The sequence below is a fragment of the Vanessa atalanta genome, chromosome 21 (assembly GCF_905147765.1).
Source record: "Vanessa atalanta chromosome 21, ilVanAtal1.2, whole genome shotgun sequence".
Taxonomy (NCBI): Eukaryota; Metazoa; Arthropoda; class Insecta; order Lepidoptera; family Nymphalidae; genus Vanessa; species Vanessa atalanta.
In genome coordinates, this window is record NC_061891.1 from 1,936,965 (window position 1) to 1,958,234 (window position 21,270).

At 34.3% G+C, this 21,270-nt stretch overlaps 4 protein-coding genes across 4 annotated transcripts; 1 reads left to right on the forward strand and 3 right to left on the reverse strand.

The window, feature by feature from the left end:
• Nucleotides 1-2,935: 2,935 nt before the first annotated feature.
• LOC125072384 (speckle-type POZ protein-like) lies at nt 2,936-4,489 on the forward strand. Its single transcript, XM_047683008.1, has one exon. The coding sequence runs from the start codon at nt 3,231-3,233 to the stop codon at nt 4,251-4,253; it is 1,023 nt and encodes a 340-aa protein (XP_047538964.1). The 5' UTR covers nt 2,936-3,230; the 3' UTR covers nt 4,254-4,489.
• Nucleotides 4,490-4,935: 446 nt separating this feature from the next.
• Nucleotides 4,936-5,604, reverse strand: LOC125072458 (probable RNA-binding protein EIF1AD). The gene is made up of 2 exons (XM_047683091.1): nt 5,375-5,604; nt 4,936-5,302 (listed from the first exon to the last, which is right to left on the reverse strand). The coding sequence occupies exons 1-2, from the start codon at nt 5,495-5,497 to the stop codon at nt 4,949-4,951; spliced, it is 477 nt and encodes a 158-aa protein (XP_047539047.1). The 5' UTR covers nt 5,498-5,604; the 3' UTR covers nt 4,936-4,948.
• Nucleotides 5,605-5,756: 152 nt separating this feature from the next.
• Nucleotides 5,757-18,533, reverse strand: LOC125072457 (DNA polymerase subunit gamma-1, mitochondrial). The gene is made up of 18 exons (XM_047683090.1): nt 18,216-18,533; nt 17,917-18,112; nt 17,326-17,480; nt 16,424-16,623; nt 15,494-15,642; nt 13,389-13,602; nt 12,553-13,094; nt 11,678-11,896; nt 11,379-11,484; nt 10,322-10,452; nt 9,441-9,625; nt 8,824-8,947; nt 8,314-8,494; nt 7,966-8,138; nt 7,181-7,316; nt 6,702-6,870; nt 6,409-6,525; nt 5,757-5,943 (listed from the first exon to the last, which is right to left on the reverse strand). Exons 1-18 carry the CDS (start codon nt 18,485-18,487, stop codon nt 5,757-5,759), a joined length of 3,456 nt encoding a protein of 1,151 aa, XP_047539046.1. The 5' UTR covers nt 18,488-18,533.
• A 547-nt stretch (nt 18,534-19,080) lies between these two features.
• LOC125072281 (AP-1 complex subunit mu-1) lies at nt 19,081-20,755 on the reverse strand. Its single transcript, XM_047682843.1, has 2 exons — nt 20,673-20,755; nt 19,081-20,516 (listed from the first exon to the last, which is right to left on the reverse strand). Exon 2 carries the CDS (start codon nt 20,506-20,508, stop codon nt 19,240-19,242), a length of 1,269 nt encoding a protein of 422 aa, XP_047538799.1. The 5' UTR covers nt 20,509-20,516; nt 20,673-20,755; the 3' UTR covers nt 19,081-19,239.
• Nucleotides 20,756-21,270: the final 515 nt, after the last annotated feature.

Sequence of the window (21,270 nt, forward strand, 5' to 3'; positions counted from 1 at the left end):
GGAGCAGGAGGTTACCAAGGACCCCTGAAAGTCTGCAATGTTATAAGCATCAGTTCCTCCTGCAACTTTATTTAGTAATTTATCTCTTATTATTAGACCAATAGCTATAAAATCCAAACATTACTCTGAAAAAGAGTTACAATTTCTAAACAATGAAATGTCTAAATTATTAGAAGAAGGCGTCATTGTGCCCAGTGTATCTCCATAGCGATCACAAGTATTAGTTACAGGAGGTGGGTTGCACCGAAAGCAGCTTGTTATTGACTATTCGCTTACCATAAACAGATGTACAGCACTAGATGCATTTCCTCTACATCTCATCGAGTATATAATTGAAAAGGTTACGAAATTTATTTTTTTTAGCCAAATGGACCTGAAAAGCTTATAACCAGGTACCAATTTTCTCGACTAAACGACAATATACAGCATTCGAAGCATGTGGCAAACTTTAGCCATTTACAAGGATACCTTTAGGGGTAACAAGCGGTGTCGCAGCCATCCAGCGAACATTACAATACATTATCGATACAGAAAAACTAGCATGAACGTTCGTATATTTATATGATGTCACAGTTTGTGGTAAGAGTAAAGATGACCACGATAGAAAACTTAATAAATTTATGAATGCAGTTAAGAAATACAAATTAACTCCAAACGAAAGTAATTGTGTTTTTGGAACCGACTCTATAAATCTTTTAGGATACTCAATATGTAATAATACGATTAAACCAGACAATGACCGTCTCAAACCACTTCTGGATCTTCCAATTCCTACGGATTTACCAATATTAAGAATAACTTTAGGTTTATTTGCTCATTACTCGAAGTGGATCCAAAATTTTTCACAAAAGATCAGAACAGTTATTAGTATTAAGCATTTTTCTTTAACTCTTTAAAGTCAGATTTTTGTAAATCTACTTTGGTAGTAGTCGATGAAAATGCAACATTTATGAAGAAACGTCATCAGGTTGCCTTTTTCTCGCGAACTTAGCTGACTCTGAGTGCAAACATTCTTTTATAGAAAAGAAGGCAATGGCAAACGTTGAATCTGTGCGTAAATGGTGGCATTATTTAATGGGTAGACACTTCTTGCTTTCATGTTCAATCGAAAACATTCAAGAAATTAAAAAATGAAAAAAATTAAAGATGGAGATTTGAACTTTCCAGTTTTAAATTTGAAATTATTTATCGACCTCGTAAGGATAATATGGATGATTTTCTTTGTCACCCCGATGTAACAAGATAAGCATACTGGGTAAGAACGATAAACCTTCCATACTCTAGCAATGACATAAAACTTATTACTACTTCCTGTAGTGTGTGCTGAAATCAAGCCTCGTTTTAATAAAAATAAATATCAATTCATTAAAGCTACTTCACAATTTGAACGATTGACGTCGATTTTAAGGGATCCTTGCCTTCCAATACGCAAAATAAATATATGTTAGAGATTATTGATGAATACAGCTGATTTCCATTTGCTTATCCCTGCAAAGATATGACTGCGACGACGCACTCCGCTTTATGTACACTCAGACAGAGGAGCGACATTTATGTCTGAACAATTGAAGCAATTTCTTTACTCTCTTGGGATAGCTTGTGGTCGAACTACTTCATATAATCCCCAGGGGAATGAACAAGTTGAAAGACTCAATGGTACTCCTTGGAGAAACATACAATTATTCCTCCGATCTAAAGATATGGAGATATCAGATTGGGAAAAAGCTTTACCAGTGGCTTTACATTCCATCAGGTCACTTTTATATACTAGTACTAATGTAAATCCTCCCGAAAGAATGTTTAATCATGCTCGAAGAACTTCAAACGCCGAATCATTTTCTTCTTGGATATTAAATCAAGGACCTGTTTTAATGAAAAAGAACGTGATAGCTATTAAGTACGATCCTATAGTTGAAGAAGTGGAGTTACTCCAGCCTAACCCGCGATATTCGTATGTTAGATTGCCAGACGGAAGAAAAACTTTAATTGCTAACAGACAATTGGGTCCACTACCAGAAAATTTATAAGATTGTAATGAAAATTATGAAATCATAATTCAATGGTGTTTCTCATTTATTTATATCAACGCCTACGGCGTACCCGAAGCAGGAAAAAGCGGTATCGATCCAGAATTGAGTTAAATGCTCGGAAGAAAATGATTTCTAATCTCTTACTATAATATTATAATAATTAAATCCCATTCTTTTATGCAAAATCGTTTTGTAATATCATTGTTTCAATGAGTAGCATGTTAATTGTTTTTTAAGTGCATTAAAACTATTTTTTTATTATAACATACAACATTGTTTTTTTTTATATATATATTTACGGTTTGCATTCTGATAAATACGTATTTTAAAAGTGGTAAACTAAGCAGGTATCATCGGTGACCACTTTTCACTAGAAGTATTGTTTTCTCGTTTATTTTTAGTTTTCGCTATTTAACCAAACCCCAGAATAATCGGTTCAGATCGGTTAGATGAAAAATATCAATTTATTTTATTTTTGTGTGTAATTCCAAACACTTATGAATTTAAAATGACACTTTAATTAATATAGAATTTATTTCAAATCAGTAAAGTGTCACTATAATTTAAAATAATGAATAACTAATGATTAAATATAAGTACAAAAAATATTTATACCCACCATTATTAAGAATAATAGTCGTTGTATTTTAAAAATACATTTCTTCGAGTAAAGTAAATATTAAACTTTTATATCAAGTACTGTGTTCTTAAAATCTTTAAATAGCTATACAATTTCCTTTTTATGATAGTGACGATATTGGAATAAACGTGCGATACAAAAGGTTACTGACAATTAATATTGTGAAATGTCAAATGGAAGTTCGTTTCATAGTTCATACTTCATAGTTGACATTGACTTGAAGTTGACATCAAAGAGTATACAATCTATACGTTATGACATGGTTTGGACTAGCTAGTATCTATGCCAATGATATCTGCTTTCTTTAAATTTCAAACAAGTTACGATTAAAATTATAAAAAAAAATTGGTATTGACTTCAGCTTATTAACTTCCCATTTAATGACCAACTAAAAGCCATTAAACTAAGAATTGAGTTGTTTATTGACTCCGTGTTTGTTAATTATTATTTTGCGTAAGTTGTGTACATGTTTGCGGCGAAAGGATTACTAACTTAATAAAAATAATTGAATCGAATTTGAAGTGTTTTTATTAAACAATTTTCATTTATTAAGGAGCAATATGTCGAATTTAAATTATACGACACGCACTGAAGGACAAACAAAGATTAATACTATCATATGGACTGTACCAAATTTTGTCAATTTACTTGAAAATAAATCGACGAGAGAGTTTCGGACTGAGAAACCAAAAGATCCAGGCGCAGATCCTATTTATTCACGTTTTCACTTGAAGATGCAGTTTTTAGGACGAGACAATGATATTATAGAAATCTATTACTTATCACCTATCCCAGTATTTTTGAAATCAATACTAACTGTTTGCTTAAAAAGATTTGAAGAGCGATCAATAGTTATAAAGGAATATCACACGGTTCAGGCTAACAAATGGCAATATTTAGCTACATTATTCAAGAGGGATATTGCTGGTTTTGATGGACGTGACATTTTTCTATTAAGCGATGGTAGTCTGCGATTAAAATTTCAATTTATTGTAACAAATGATATTAAAGTAGACTATTCTAATGTTCCTGAAGCTCAATTAAGCAATGACTTTGAGAATCTGTTAAATAATGGTTTGTTCTCTGATATCACAATGAAATCAGCTGAGGGAAATGAATATAAAGTCCACAAGGCAGTACTTGCAAGTAGGAGTGTAGTTTTGAAGGCTCACTTTGAACACAATACAACAGAGTGCCACACAAATATTGTAGAATCTTCACTCGAGTCTGAAGTACTTACTGAAGTTTTGACGTTTATATATAGTGACAAGGCTCCAAGAGTTGATGATATGCCTGAGAAATTGTTGGCAGCTGCTGATTTCTATGAACTTAGTAGATTAAAAAGCTTGTGTGAGGAAGCATTGCATAAAAAATTAACAGTAGAGAATGCTATTGAAACTTTGCAGCTTGCAGACTTACACTCGGCTAAAATACTAAAACAATTGACTTTGGAATTTATTAAGGATGGCCAAGCTAAGCTTATTACCAAGACAGAGGGATGGGCGAAAGTGAAATCTGTTGAGTTGATAAAAACTATTTACAATTATATTATGACTGATGATGTTGAAGCTGATATTAAATAAATTCCATATTAACATAAATTATTAGTAAGTGGTAATGTCTCTCTTAACCAATTTTGGCCACGCAAGCCTACAAGTGTGTGCCCAAATACTAGTGCACTCTCATACTCTGATGGGACAGGCAGGGAGCATGCATCTGATGCAGTTAAATGGAGTAATTTAGACCAAGGAACAATTACTTTATATGCTTTCTGTGACATAGAAATGTTATTATTAGTAAGTAGTATTAGTACATGTGCAATATATTCTTAAATAACTGTGCTTAAATGATTTTTGTATTTAATTCTTAGCCTTTTAATTATTTATTTATTACCTGAATAAAATCTCTATGAATATAATGATTATTTATTTTAATTTTTAAGTGAATTAAATATATTGTATAACACTAACTGTAAACAGTATTTAAAACAGGATATTTAGACATGTCTTGTTTGAAATATCGAGCTCCACCAAATAAAAATAAAAAAGATGGTAGATATCCCGTTTTAAATACTGTTAGTAATAACAATAACCATGTTAATTTAAAACTAACTATAAAGTTCATTAAAAAGAAAAAATGATTATTTTTTAAATTCTATTGCAACATTGCAAATTATAATAACTGCTAAATCAAAAAAGATGCACTGTTTCTCTATACAGTGTGTGTATATACCCTAAAAAAGTATATATAAATGAAAAGCTATAATGTAAAATAAATTTTATTTGCCACCACTTTCTATCTCACTATTGCTATCACTGTCATCACTTGAGTCACTCGAGTCTGTTTCACTGTGATACTGAGTCATTTGAACCCTATTCGTATTAACAAACAAATCGTCTTCATTAAGATCCACGTCTTGTTTTCTACTATCATCAAATTCTTTAGGCCACAAATTGTTTTCTTTGTAATATTTTATAGAGTCCTTATTCATAATTTTTACAATTTCAGCTTTCACTTTATCTCCTTCTGTTATTGGTTCGACTAGGATGTAGTCTCCTCGTTTTACCCATATATTTTTTCGAAACTTAGTAGGCATTGATACTAAATATTCTTCACCGGTTGGAGTTGTGACCTGTAATAAATTAGATTAAGTTCATAATCAACTTAAATTATATTATAGTATTAATGTTTGTTTGTTATGTACCTCATGAAGATTGTTGCCTCTACTTTTCAAAACTTTGACAATACTTTGATTTTCTTTTGGCAACTCATAGTCATCCCACAAAGCTTCATTCATTACATGTTTCCTTTTGGTTACTTTCGACATATTTAAGACAATTTTGTTTTTACTGTAAAATTAACATAATCAACGTAGAAATATAAATTATAAATGAGTGTTCTTTTCTGTCCTCGCTGTTTAACCTAACTTCATAGTTCTCAAACGTCATTGTCATTATTGACAAACGACATGTAGACAACTTAATTATCTTATTATTTCACGGTTAACAGGAGTTAATCTTTCAGCCAATAAAAATATGGTAAATATTATAAAAAAAAAACCAAGAAAATGTATAGTTTTATAAATTTTATTTACATTTTTCAAGAACATCAAAAATAGTTAACGATTCCCCATCTGGTATGCCATAACCCTTTTCCAAGCCATGAGGGTTTGAAGGTGTGGTACAACATAGATTTGCTTCTTTTCTTAATACTTGATCAACTTCTACTGATGTGAAGAAAGCTACTGACATGGGTAAATCATGTATACCCACCCTAAAAAAATATGTATTCTTATATATTTAATTCTTTTATTTACATTAATCATTTAGATTAGACAGCATCACAGATTTAGAAGAGGCTAGATACTACAAGTTGACGCACTACTTCTTGACATTGTGTTTGACCGTGCCAGTGGCAAGTTGTGTCGTGCATATAAGATTGGCAAAGTATGAGTCAATATATAAATTTTAAAATCATTTATTATAACGCTCAAGTATGGCTAGGGTCATACTATCGTCATGCGGATCTAACCTACTATAAATCTATGGGTAGCACCTAATTAACAATTTTTCTTGACAATTCTATAAACGAATGAGCTCTACTTAGTGTTTGCACTAAAACCATCACAATGTAGAGCACGCTCATACTTAACCATGTATGATAATGTAAATATTGTTTCGATTGCCGAACCATTTGTCAGTTTAGACTTAGTTTTTATTTATATACTACAAAAATTACCTTTGAGAACAAAATGCTCGCGTGAAGAGGTTAGTTATTTGTAGAGCTAAAGCTGTTTTATATCTGTGTTCGTCCGGTACTAAGTATCTCACTTCGTCGTGAAAACTTAAACAGAATCTGAAAAAAATTTAGATATAACCTTGAGTTAACTATGTTTGCTATTTTAAAAATCGATTTGAAAACAACTTTTACATTTGACTTTGCAATTCGGTGGTATGTTGTGACAAACATACAAACTGTTAAATATTTATGATATAAAGTAAATTTCATGTCAAATACAAATCAATAAATACCTGGCCTTAGGAGCGAGATGTGCCATGCTGACCAGCATGAGGTGCAGGAAGTCAGCAGCAGCACTCTGCACGGCCCAGTTCAGACGAGTGCCCCCCCAGCGACCACCAGCCTGTTCCAGAGATCTAGACAACCTGCCTTCTAGGAACGCTGTCGCTGGAGCTTCAGAATCTATTAGTTTGTAACAAACCAAAAGAACATGTGAAATTGCGATAATGGATTTGATCATAAACAGTATTTTTTTCTACATGCACAAATTTGAATTTTATAATTCCTCATTACACTAACATGCCGTATTTTATATATTAAAGACACATTTATTGTCCATAGCTGCAATTCCTCTAATTTATTGAACACAGTTCGTTTGCAAACATTTTGAATTAGGAATCGTTACAATTTGACACACTAAAAGATATAACCAATAGGAACACGTGGAATTACGAAAACCAATACAGTTCAACTATGTTTTAAATGTCCATACCTGCAATTTCCTCCAATTTGTTGAACATCTGCGATTCAGTACCACCGACCCAAATAGGGCGCTCAAACATTTCATCAAGTTTCTTTCCGCTGAGCTTAGCGAGACGCATCGCTTGGTATGCTGACATTTCTAATGGCTGAAAAACGTTTTATTTTTTACATTTCTTTCATTTCAATCCTATATTAATTAAGAAATAGAGGATGGGACTCATATCATCATCTTTCAAATGAACTTTTAAACTCATGGTACTGTTTTTGGTACCAAGTGTGTAAACGCAGAAGGAAAACAGTACATTTAACAGTTTGTTCCTTATCCCTAACCTAATAGTTACTCCAGAAAGACCAACTCGCTTAGGAAGTCGCTTCGAAAGAAGGTATTACTAAGTTATCTTATCAGAGCCGTGTCGAACATTTTATTATATCATTTAGGGTGAAAGTAATTTAGTTTTTCCTAATAAATTATAGTTACAAGTTTCATATATGATCAATCTATGTAATACTGCATTTGAAACGTCTCATTTCAAAGAACATATGTAATATAAATTGAGCCTCAATCGTATACTACGTTAAATGTTATTGTACTTTGAAAATGGTGATTCCAAAAACACATTTTACTTTTTTTACTTCCGAAAAGGAAAAATATTTATGGTAACAAATGATTGAATAATTGAATGAACTTAAGTGTTAGAATTGGTTTGCTCGTTTTCGTATCAAAAATTTTGATACGAAAACGTAATATTATATGCCGGTATCGGTATGCCAAGTTAAGTCACAAAATCATCGTACCCGATCTCCCAACTCCTCGTCGATGAAACCTTCTGAAAACTTTTGCTTCAATCGATAAACTCGCCTCCCCTTCGTCGTGGAAAACATCTTGGCCGCCTTACTCTTCGCCTCGGATATCGTCATCGTCGGGTTGAACTGCTTCAGAAGGCGTTCGGCGAAGTTCTGCCCGGCGCCTGCAACGGACGAGCGTCAGACGGCGGACGGTGCGGCGGGGCGGGGTGGCCGCAGACAGCGATGCCAACACATCCCAAAATTTAAAGGATTTTATAGTTTTATTTTTGACAAAAAAAAGTATAAAAAATGAAAAACGTCGTATGAAAAGAATAGGAGGAAGAAAGGCGCACCGACCGTAGATGCGCGCGTAGTTGATGACCTTGGCGTGGTCGCGGCGCACGAGCGCGGCGCGCGCCGTGAGCGCGTGCAGGTCGCTGGCGCGCCGCTTGTCGCCCGCCAGCACGGCCCAGCCGAACGCGCTGCCGCCGCACACGCGCGCCGCGCTGTCGCCCAGCAGCGCCGCGATCCACAGCTCCTGCCGAGGGCGAGCTGTTTGCAATCGTTTGCTGGCGACGGTTGCAAATAAACCGACGACGAAATTAATTGATTCAGTGAGTTATGTTTTGTTTTAATGCATTTTATATTTAAAAAAAAAGACATCATTCGATTAATTAAAAAAAAATAGTTAAGTTGTCTGAAATACGCTATGGGTTATAGTGAGAGAGGAGGAGCCTTCCCACCGCTGCCGTATGCGTAAGAGAAGAGGAAGCCAGGCAGACTGGCGCCGTGAGGCGTTACGTAACGAAGCGGCCTACCCTCCCATAAGAAGTAATAGTCGGCACTAGATTGATGCAGTGATGGTACCTGCGAGTCGACATCGGCGCCCACGAACTTGTACCCGGGCGGCGCCTGCACGAGCGCCCGCAGCTCGGACCCGATACGCTCGCTGTTAGCGTTACTCGCCGTCATCCAAGTCGGCTCGGAGGCCCTGGACACATTATTTTATGTGCATAAAGAAGTAACCGATCGCAATCATTTCAAAAAGCAGCCCTACTGGCCGGTAAGCACTCAGAGAGATAAATGTCCAAACAGGAGCGCATGGGGTCAGTTTTCTGGCTATATCGACTACTTTGATCCTACCCTTTTTGTCATTACTCTGTTATGTTTTCTCTGTATATACGTCAAATGTAAAATACTACGTTCGCAATTCTTTTATGATATCGAGTTTCTCGTAATTTAAGGCCTTGTACGTAGAAATCTCCCGTTGTCACAGAAGTGTCGTTTACAAAGAATTGGAATTATTCTTTAAAAAAAATCCTAAATGTTTTAACCCATACGAAGTCTTCATATAAATTATGAATATAACGACTCGACTACAATACCATTTATTCTACTTATGGCAATAAGGGAACAGTTAACAATACATCAATTGTCTAATGAATGAATATTTAATAATTCTTCGTAAGTCAAAGCGTCGGTACCGTCTCGTCAAAGTCCCGCAGACGACCACGTGCGGCACGATGGCGCCGTAGCGGCGCGGGGCGGCCCGCGGGGCGGCCCGCAGCGCGGCGGGCAGCAGCGGCGGCGGCAGCCACACCACTTGCTGCCCCCTCACGCGCTCTCTGTTGTTGCGCCAGTACGACATCATGCGCCCGAACGACAGCACCTAACGACCCACTGTTCCAGAACTTCGGTTGGACATGTTGTGGTGATCGCTTCCAGACCGATTCCAGTCGTCGGGCGGTCAATGGAAACTAGCTCAGAATATATTATAGAGCACGAGTGCACACAGATGCACTATTATTATCAAACGATGGCGAATGGCGATCCGATACCATCGGAAAGAGTTCAAGGTCAAGATTAATTGCTTCAAATACGTGGCAGAACGCAATCCCTGTCGCCTCATATACGGTCGCTGCTGAGAATTCTTACCAAGGAGACCGAATAACTTTTTATTTTCACCTGGAATTAGCTATCTATATCTATGAATGCTTTCGCGTATCACGTAAACAACAACAACATTAACAGCCTGTAAATTTCCCTCAGCTGAGCTAAGGCCTCCTCTTCATTTGAGAAGGTTTGTCCACCATGCTGCTCCAATGCGGGTTGGTGGATGAATTATAAATATTTTGAAATATATAATATGTCGTTGTCGTTGTCACAAAACAACACAACTTAAATTTTGCAAATAGTAAGAAGTTATTCGCAAGGTGGTCCGCGCAAATGCAACCTATACAAACTTTACAGTATGATTACTCATATAAATCCATTGAGGCTTTGAATAAAAAAAAAATATGTATAATTATAGTAAATAAATGCATCTAAGAATATAAAAATGCTCCGTTATAATTTAAAGTGTCACCTTTTCAGCTTCGTTCCCCTGCGCAGACAACACATTCTGACTGAACATGTTCAGAAAATCTTTTGCCAGTGGATTACCAACTTTATATTTAGGTCCATCTTTGTGCGGTAACCGAAGAAAATGACAGCAACCTGAAATCGTTCGAAGAAATAACAATAGGACCGTGTTATGTACCAACCTAAAAATATAATAAAAGTTATTGATATTAATCGAGAGAAGCAATATTATGAGATGTCTTTAAAATGAAATGCATAAAATTATAGCATGTAACTTTACAGGTATATATAGGTGTATATGTATACCTGTAAAATTACATGAGAAATTATAACACCTGCAAACTTAAAATTTTGGCTGGTAGGTTCTTTAAAGTAGTATCAGGGTATCATCCCCTTAGGAGTGTAGTTTCTTAAGATTTTAAGAAACTACTCTCCTAAGGGGAGTAAAACGGGAGATGAATCATTGTGTTTTATAAATTTGGTGTAGGTTCAGCTAGTAGTATATATACTTTAAAAGGGTTTCTATAAAAGTAGTTTTCTTTTTTTAAATCTTAACAACTTTTGTTGGTGATTCTGGAGGTTGAAAAAGTTCTGTACAGTCCAATCCAATAATATAGTCCAAATATCAACGTTCTTCTCTTTAGAAGAATTGAGGGTTTCATACAAATGTGACAGAAATTCGTTCCTTCCCAATCGCACAAGAACACTCAGTGGTACTCGCAATTAAAATAACAATAAATATCTTTTTAAGGGCTTTCATTAACAATCAATAATATACTTTACTAAAATTTATTTTCCTAGTCTGTCTAGTTTAAAGTTTACATTCTAATCATGAGTTCGCCTTTCGCTGATTAACAAGAATAGGATTTTTTATTAAAAGTTAATTTGCACATGCTGTCTCCAGTAATGTAACCAACTACTAATGCATGGATAGCCAGCCGTTAAAAAACTTTTATTAACTAACTAACATTTTACTGAAGTGGTAAATCATGTCCCGCTCCCACATATGTTAGATCTTATCCCATTTCTCACCTGACTTTAACTGTAACAGATGTACTTACCCTGTATCTGAATCCCACACCAAACCCCCAAACCATGGTACTGATTAGCAGTCGCTTGTTCTTCTTTCTTCTTCCTAGCATAATAAGCCTTTCTGCCTAAGTCCTCCTAATGAACACAATATATATTTATAAACCTCAATAGTTTTCTATGACAAGGGTTCTAAATGTGGTCCTTCGAGCCGGACTTTAAAAAAACAAATACAAGTAGCATTAAATGTAAAACATGTATCAATACAGTTAGGAGTTATGTAATAAATATTAAAATAGATGTTCATATCCATTGACCAATTTATACATACCTCTACAGTTTTAGGCAGCATTTGTACATCAGCCTCGACTTGGCTCTCCTTACAGTGCAACATGGGACAAGTTTCTAGTAATTTCTCCAACGGCACGACTGGTTCTTCCTTGGTTTCCTCACGAGTATTACGGAATGGCACTAGAAAACCCCAGCCCTCTGACTTAATGTAGTGGATAGGATAGCCTTCCCACGAAAGGCGTAAAAGCTTTGGTGTTATCTAAACGAAAAATATAAACAAATTGTTACTATGTCACAATTTAAATCAAGTCAATTGGAACAAACGATGATCATTTCTTATCATATAGAACATTGTTTAAGATTTAACACAACTATTTTCTCAATTTTTTTTTATGATTTCGGTAGGCGGACGAGCGAATGGGCCACCTGATGGTAAGTGGTCACCACCGCCCATAGAAATTGCCGTCGTAAGAAATATTAACCATCCCTTACATCACCAATGCGCCACCAACCTTGAGAACCAAGATGTTACGTCCCTTGTGCCTGTAGTGTAACTACACTGGGTCACTCACCCTTCAAACCGGAACACAACAATACTGAGTACTGCTGTTTGGCGGTAGAATATCTGATGAGTGGGTGGTACCTACCCAGACAGGCTTGCACAGAGCCCTATCAACAAGTCTGCATTGCTCATGTGCGTTGAATTTATGAAGTTTGCATAATTTCTAGTAATCAAAGCGGTATCGATCCAATTGGATTTTTTTAATTTCAATATAAAGTATAAATAGTGTTCGTTTTTTATATTAAATGAGTCATTGGTGTACATATCAAGAAAATGCTACAAATAAACTTTTAAACTAAGAGAATATCGGGTATAAAAATACTGAAATGTAATTATGCATGCATGCATCCAACCTGCATGCTCGTTGTGATATTGGTAGCGCCCGGAGTCCATTCTAAATCTTTGCCTGGCTTCGTGCATAATTTTCTATACCAAGCCGGATATCCAGCCAGATATGGCTTTTTCACTGGCAGCGACTTTTCTAATTCATACAAATACCGAAATTTCGAAATCAAATCGTTTACGTTTTTTACGTTTGAATCGATATGTGTTTTACGTTCTAAACTTTCAATGTATTCGTTGCTTAAAGTCTCGAATGTTCGGTTGATATTTACAGACCTCTCAATAGTTTTTTGACTAAGGAGGTCCGCACTATGAGTGTCGGTATTTTTGACGCTTTTGCTAGGAGTTTTTTTTAATTTTAAAGTCTGCGTGGACCAGTCCTCGTCCCACATCCACAGGTCGTTTTTATATTCCTCATTTTTCATCAAACGACAAACTTCGTCCGCTTTAGAGGATAAAATCTGTCGGGATTCCAATTTTAAATCTTCGAATACTGTTTCCGCCGAGTCGATGTATTGCAGCCAATTTGAATTTACGGGAAGATACGCTGAACCTAAGAATGCGAAACACAAATATCATAAATCTATACTAATATTATAAATGCGAAGGTAATTCTATCTATCGGTCTGTTACTCTTTCACGGAAGAAAGCTTAAACTCATAGGCTTCCCTTCCCTAATACCTAATACCTGTCGACCAACCCCTAAGCTGTAAGATCAAAATTTATAAAAGTGAAAAGGGTACTAACATTAGCGGCGCGAAATATATATAATTAAATAAAAAATATAAATAAATTCACCTACTTACGTAAACTAAAATGCCTTCAATGAAATATTATTGAGTTTTACCTAATTCCAACATGCCAGCCAGCGTCACAGGGTGCGGAAACCTCTCAAGGAACATGGGCAGAAGCTTCTGCAGCACGTTGTGAGTCGCCGCCACGTCTCCGGCGCAGTACTTCATTAAATCCTGGAAGTTCTGATGAACAGCCTCTAAAGTGCCCTCGACGAAAACATCTCGAGTTTGTTTATCTATCGGCACACCGCAGTACAGTTTGTGTACCTAAAAATATATAACGGAAATATAATTCGTGTGGGATGTCAATTGACAAGAATGTGTGTCATTAAAATTTTAATTGTGAAAAATACTAGGGCTTTGTGCAAACCTGTAGGGAAGTATCCAAGTAAGGTAAAGGCTATACTTAGTATTGTTGTGTTCTGGTTTAAAGGATAGGTGAGTCAGTATAATTATAGACACAAAAGAAAAAAAAAACATTTTTCAAGTTTGGTGGCGATTTGGCCAATATCTATGGACATTGGTGACCATTTTTGGTCAGGAAACTATATCACTATGGAATTAGAGAATGTGCACTCGACCTTCTGACTTCTTATCTTAACAATAGAATTCAGAGGGTTGTCGTTAAAGGGACAAGGTCTCCTGGGGTCTTAGTTGGTATGGGGGTCCCACAAAGATCAATTCTTGGACCTTTTCTATTCCTCATATATATTAATGACTTGCCCTTTCTTGTTGGGAACAAACATGATATAGTATTGTTTGCTGATGATACCTCTTTGGTTTTTAAAATTAATAGGAAACAGGTACAGTATGACGATGTAAACAATGCTATGTCTGATATAGTACACTGGTTTAGCGTAAATAATCTTAGGCTGAATAATAAAAAAACTAAAATTGTAAAATTTAGCACACCAAACGTGCAAAATGTAAAACCCGATGTACTTATCAATGGGGAATCGATGGATCCAGTTGAAACAACTGAATTTCTTGGCCTTACTCTTGATGCCAAATTACAGTGGCTCCCCCATATAAACGGATTGGCGGGTAGACTGAGTTCTGCGGCATTTGCGGTCAAAAAAATTAGATTATTTACCGATGTTGATACGGCTCGCCTAGTTTATTTCAGTTACTTTCACAGTATAATGTCGTACGGTATTATGCTTTGGGGTAACGCAGCCGCTATCCATACTATATTTGTGCTGCAGAAGAGGGCTATTCGCGCAATCTATAACCTGGGAGCCAAGGAATCTTTGAGGTATAAATTTAAAGAAATTAAGATATTGACTGTTGCTTCTCAATACATATTCTGTAATGTTTTGTATGTACGGAAAAATATTAATGTTTTTATGAGAAAATGTGATTCTCATAACGTTGGTACAAGGAACAAACACAATCTTGTTACTCCTGTTACTCGACTGCATAGAGTCAGTAACTCTTTTGTGGGGCAATGTATACGCTTCTACAACAGGATCCCAGAAAGCGTTCAAAATGCTTCTGTTGCGAAATTTAAAAAAATTGTTAAGGAACGCTTGTGTGCGAAAGGTTACTATACAATTAGTGAGTTTATGTTTGATAGCACACCTTGGGAATGAAACGATCGCCTCCTGGCTGTTTCTACTCATATATAATTATGTATATAATTAATTTGACGTAAAAAAAAAAAAAGTCCCGCTGAGTTTCTTTCGCCGGTTCTTCTCAGGTCAGGGTGTTTTCTTTTCCGAACCGGTGGTAGTGTTTAACTTGACAATCAATAAGAAAGTGTAATACTTCTATATTGAATAAAGGAATTTGAGTTTGAGTTTGATTGTCCTTTAAAAAAAACGTTTAGAAAAATCCTTAAGCTTACATTCTCAAATACTTGTCGTATTTCATGGTATAAGTTTTATTTTGTATAATTATCGCAATTGCGTTCTTAGTCTTGTTTAGTTACTATGTACACAATATACTGATTTTTCGTACAGAGTCCTCCGACATATTATCTTGCATGTCGTCCATACTCTACCATAGCCTTCTGGCTAATCAAAGACAATTAGATACAGACAAATTTACTACGTTTTATTAATATATAATATTTCTAACAGATGTGTTATTATCATTTAGGGTACACTAAAAACCGTCTCTACATTTATGAATAGACATGAAAAAATCAGTCACTTACATCAGTCAAACTGTTCAATGAGCTGATTTCCATCCAATCGTCGTCAGACGGATCCGGTTCCTTGTTCTTCGCCTTGAGCACGGTTCGCTGGTAGCTCGTGACGCCGCTCACGCAAGTGTGCATCGACATCGTGTCCATGAAACGTACACCTTCAATGTTATAAACATCTATTTATAATAGTTGAGTTTTAGTAACCATTTTTTTTTGCGTCTTAAATTAGAGTTAACTTGTACAAATTGTCCCGTAAGGAAAATGCGTTACGTCTTTTATTTAAACTTAATTTCTGTTAATGTTTCAATTCACATGAGATTTTATATAACAAATTAATTTCATGGTGTCTATTATTTGATACATAAAAATAGCGAAATTGACATCTTTATAACTGGGTGTCCCGCGACGCCTCTCGTTTTTTCCTCCTCTATTTTTTAACCGATCTTCTTTTGTTTTTTTTTTTTAGTTTAATATCTATTTTTGAGTTTTAGTCTTATAATTAAAAAAAGAGCTTAACACTTTAAAACACTCTTTAAAACAAATTCGAAATTCAAATGTGTTCCTAAAATTTCAACGAAGGTTATATCTGAACTCTAGTAAGAATATGGTTATAAAGACCGAATTTTCATAAATATGTTTAGGGACGTTCCATACATGAGCGATCGCAGCCAAATTCTTTTGGAGGATAATATTGATTAAATTAGAAGTTATTGCACAAAAAACTTCAGTCACTAATCTTATTGACCAAGCCAGTTGATAAATTAAAAAATGCTAAAATGCTTAAATGTTTTCAACCAAGTTTTCTAACAAATAGACGAAACATAATTTCGAAATTATTAAAATTCCCTGCAGCACATCAACTTTTATACAATTCAACTGATCAGCATGACAATTGATATACACATTCTCGGCCTCTGCTCGTTCATAAAATAACCTTACCTGTTCTGTTCAACCAGTATTGTTCTTTTATTTTCGATCTATCATAGGAAACATTGTGTCCTATAACTATTCTCGGTCTATCTAGATCACTATCAGATTCTAGTCCATCAGTTTCTAGTGGTATGAGGTCATCATATTCTACAGTATCAAACTGTTTATGTTCATCATTGTTTGCTAAGGGTTTGCTTACCCAGCCATACCTAAAATAAAAGTTTTTTTTTAACATTATGTACTTACATACATATACATTCAACATATGCCCATAGTTTATAACAGTTTTATAAGCAAATTATGGTTCTTTTTTATGTAAAATAAGTGGCAAACAGTCACCACTGCCGATAGCGACTGGTACTGTAACAATTGTCACCAAAGCACCACCTACTTTGTACCCTTACCTATCTAGACAGGCTTGCACTATTAGAGCAACTAAATTTGCCATCTTATAACCACTTATGCATACCCATACACTAAGACACTAGTACAGTTAGAAGTACAGTCTGATTCTTGCACAGTCATTGTATCACAAATCATGGACTCCAAGAAGTATTAGCCATTATGTCCAAAAATTATTGCTCACTCATATTGTGAACCAAAACCCAGCATAAGCAAGTACCACTTCTAATTAGCAGCAGAAAAATTGGTAAGTGTACCGACCAAGATGGGTCTGGACATGTCTGCCACAGGTGAAAATAAATTACTTTTACATCATATATCAGATGTCCTTCTCTCCTCTCTTAAATTTAATTCATAGTATATTGTTTCATAGTAATAAAAGACAGGATAAAAGGAAAAAAATATTTAGACATGCAAAAATTTATGAATAATTTTTTTTTTTCACTTAGCAATAATTTAGTGATTGGTATAATATTGTAATATATATATGTAATAATTATTACTGTTACCAAGCATCTGGAGAGACTGCACAGGCTAAAGTAGGCCTCTTACCAGCCTTCATAAGTACCTCAACATCAAGAATCAAAGCAGTATCTGGTGGATAGGGGACTGATTGAGCACCACTTGAAGTGTACTTTGTCCAGCCCTGCTGTTTTAGCCATTTCTATCAATGTAAATAAAAAAAGCCTTAGCACACTAACTTTTAAAACAATATAAATTGTTATTGTATGTTTTAGTACTTTCTTACAATCATTTACATTTATAAAATTTGCAAGAATGGAAATCAAATTTTAATTTGTAATTGTAAATTAAGTTTTATCTCTAAATACATTTAGAATCATTTATTAGATAAATATACAAAAATAACACTGTTCATAAGAAAAGATTTAGGTAACCCGGATATTTGTGTGCATTTTGGGAGGTAGAATAATATACAAAAATAGATTTGAATATATCAAATAATGAACAAACATATATATTCTTAAAGAAACAAACATAACTCCTATAAATATTTGTATGTAATATTAACATCATTGAATAAGTATATATCAAAATTTAAAGATATTAAACACAATAAGAAACATTTATTTTATTAATACCTTTGGCAATGGTGGGAGACTGCAAGCTGATATTAACTTTAACAAGTCTCTGTATGGAGCGCATTGTCTCTCTCCAATATTATAGAAATGTTCTACTATGTCCTTTCCTTCCAATTTTGGTAAGTTGATTTCAACATCTTCCATATAAGTAATGTCTTTGATATTTATACCGTGTCTTTGCAGGTGATCTTGACAACTATAACATTTATTGTTAAATAAATATTTAAAACGCTCTTCAATGTTACATATTCTTTTTATAAAATAGCAAAGAAAATATTGAAACAGAACACCTTATATACCTTTTAATTACATTTGAATCTATTTTAGTAGTTGGCGTTTGGAATAACTGTTCATAAATATTCTTTGATATCATTTGAATATTTACATCATTTATTCGAAAATCTTTAGAAGTATTTTGTGGTTTATTTTCTATTAAAGATTCTTGGAGGTTATCCTTTGTTTCTATTGTTTTTTGCTTAATAACTTTAATTTCACTTTTTGGTAACATTTGACTACAATGTCTGCAACAAATATAACACAATTTCTTATTTTTCATTGCTACGGATTTCATTTTGGTCAAAATTTTCAAAATAAATATTCCCGCGATTCTACAAATAACAAAAATATTGACAGCACAGACAGTAATGACAACCATCTGTTTCTTTCTTTACAGAAATACAGACAATACAAGCTAAGATAGTAAAATTTACTGCCATGCCATAATAACTGTTTTTTTAAATTAAAGTATGCTATTTTATGAAAATAAGTAGTCAGCCTGGCAAATTAGCCATCGAATTTTAATCCGATGGCTAGTTTTAACCACCGACCATCGATATAGGCAGTGAAGGATGTATCAACCATCCCTGGATCAATGCACCACTAACCTTGGGAAAAAGTATGTTGTCGCTTGTGTATACTGCCTGTAGTTACACTTACTCATATGATGATTGGATGGTATCCACCCAAACTTGTAACAGGCATACCAACAGCAAAGTATCAATTTTTTCGTACTATAATTGTATTTTATTGAATGAAGACCAAATTTTTGTGTCTTCTAATAAAAGTATTTTGTTAAATTTACAATGAATCATTATTTTTTTATAAGCCTGTTATATATGATTATCAAGGATAGATAAGGTTTATATGTATTATAAATAAATAAACTAACTTTGTTAACATTTTATTACAGGGTCAAATAATTCTTACACAATAATACTTCTAAAATACAATTAAGTTAAAATTGCAAATACAATATTGATTATGATTACATACTAGGTGCAACTTAAATATAGAAGGAATGTAACAAAAACGGACTTAGTTTTATTAGTTAGTTCTTAACTGATAATCTCCATTCTGAGTGATGTATCGAACCCATGGGAGTGCTTGATATCCACTCTTTTCAATGATTTTTAGATAACGGACCTGGATACCAGAGGTTGTGAAGTATGGAATTTCAAATTTAACTTGGATGGGTGGTTTACCATCTGTATCTTCACATTCAACCGATGGCAAGCCAAAGTGAGCTCTCATTAAGTACTCCTTACCACCAGGAAATGATTTAATAGACCATGTTATAGCATTTTGTTCTGGAGTATACTTAACACTTCCAATTGTAGTCTTGAATTTTGGAGAATCAGCATCAGCCGGCACTGGGATTATTATTTCAACATTATTTGCTGTAGAACGTCTCTTGAACTGAGACTTAGCCTTTATCATATACTCAACTCTAGAGTGAGCATGGCGTTCAATAACAGACTCAATCCAAATTAAAGGCTTGACATGTGTATTTAATCTATATGACATCAATTCAAATTCACCATCTGGTGGAATGAATGAAATGGTTCTGTCATTTTCAAAACGAGACAATCTGACGCACTGATGAAATTTGACATCTTCCAACTCAACAGACTTGGATTTTCCCCTGCCAGTGCTCTCAAAAAGTACTTTGTCATTCAGCCCAAGTCTTAATTCTGGCATGCCAGACAAGTAAACCCTCATTTTTATAGCACCAACTATCTCACTCCTTAGAACATTACCATTTGAATTAGCAAGCAAATTAACAGATTCAATAACATCTAAGAATACTTCATTCTTCCTGTACTTAATACCTTCAGACCTCCAGGAAACAGCATTAGTGACTGCTATAGGAATGCGAGGCTGCATTTCTAATTTATGACCCTCCTGTGTTATATACTCCTGAAGGATTTTGCTGTCAGTAGTTTGGGGATATCCAAAATCTAATAACTCATCGAGCAACTCGTAAATAACTACAAAGTTGTCGCGGATACTCTCCTCTTCAAGCTCTTTAAAATACTCAGTCATTACTTCAACTATCTTATATAGGAATACAAATACCAGTGCTATGTTTGCATTCTTCTTTGTAGTTGATACAATGTACAAGTTATTCGTCTTAATATATGCAAAAGTACAATCACTAGTCTGCAGCAATGGCGTCAACATACTCTCTTCCTCCTTTTCCATCAGAAGGGGCATGAACTTGTCTATCACACCCATGTCCACATCGCCCCGGTAGTTCCTCGAAATGAGAACTTTGCCTTTTACGTCCAATATATAAATTGCTGACGAAGACATCTTGGAAGCTGAAATATACGTTTATCTTAAATCAACGATTCCATCGCTAAATTTAATACAAACCTGTTTTTAATTATCTTTACATTTATTCTAAAATTGATATGAATTAATGAGTAAAACTAGCTATACGAATAGGAGCTTGGATTAAAAGGTTTAGTACTTACTAAATTTAGATTTTTCACTAATTGAAAAACATATCTATCCGACTCCAACAAATCATCGCAAATCTATATGACAGCGATGACGCAACTGAGTTTGACAACTTTTAGTCTTGACAGCTTACGACTATGTACAAAAAAATATAATAAAAAATATATAAATTGTAATATATATTATTAATTATAGTATAAAGTGAGTTATGAGTTGCACATTTAGCCAAATTGAATTATTATGATACACTTAATTGACATAAATTCGCTTTTTCCTAATAGTATAAATTAATTTATAATATTCTTACTGTAATTAACATTAGTAACAACAACAGCTTCTGAGCAGTACAAGTAGATTTGATAAAGCTATCTGCTTATTATTTTTCAAAACATAGTTTGTTATTTGAAAGACTGGATATTTCAAATTTATAGTTAATTAATGATTATAGTTTTTTTTTAATACTATAATATTTTAGATTTGTACGAAGTGATATTCTGATTATTTAAATTATTATTGTTCTTGAAATAAATTTAAAGGAAAAGTTGATCATAATATGAATAATTATAATCAGTTTTTCGTATTATATCTTCAAAATATGATTACAATTTTTTT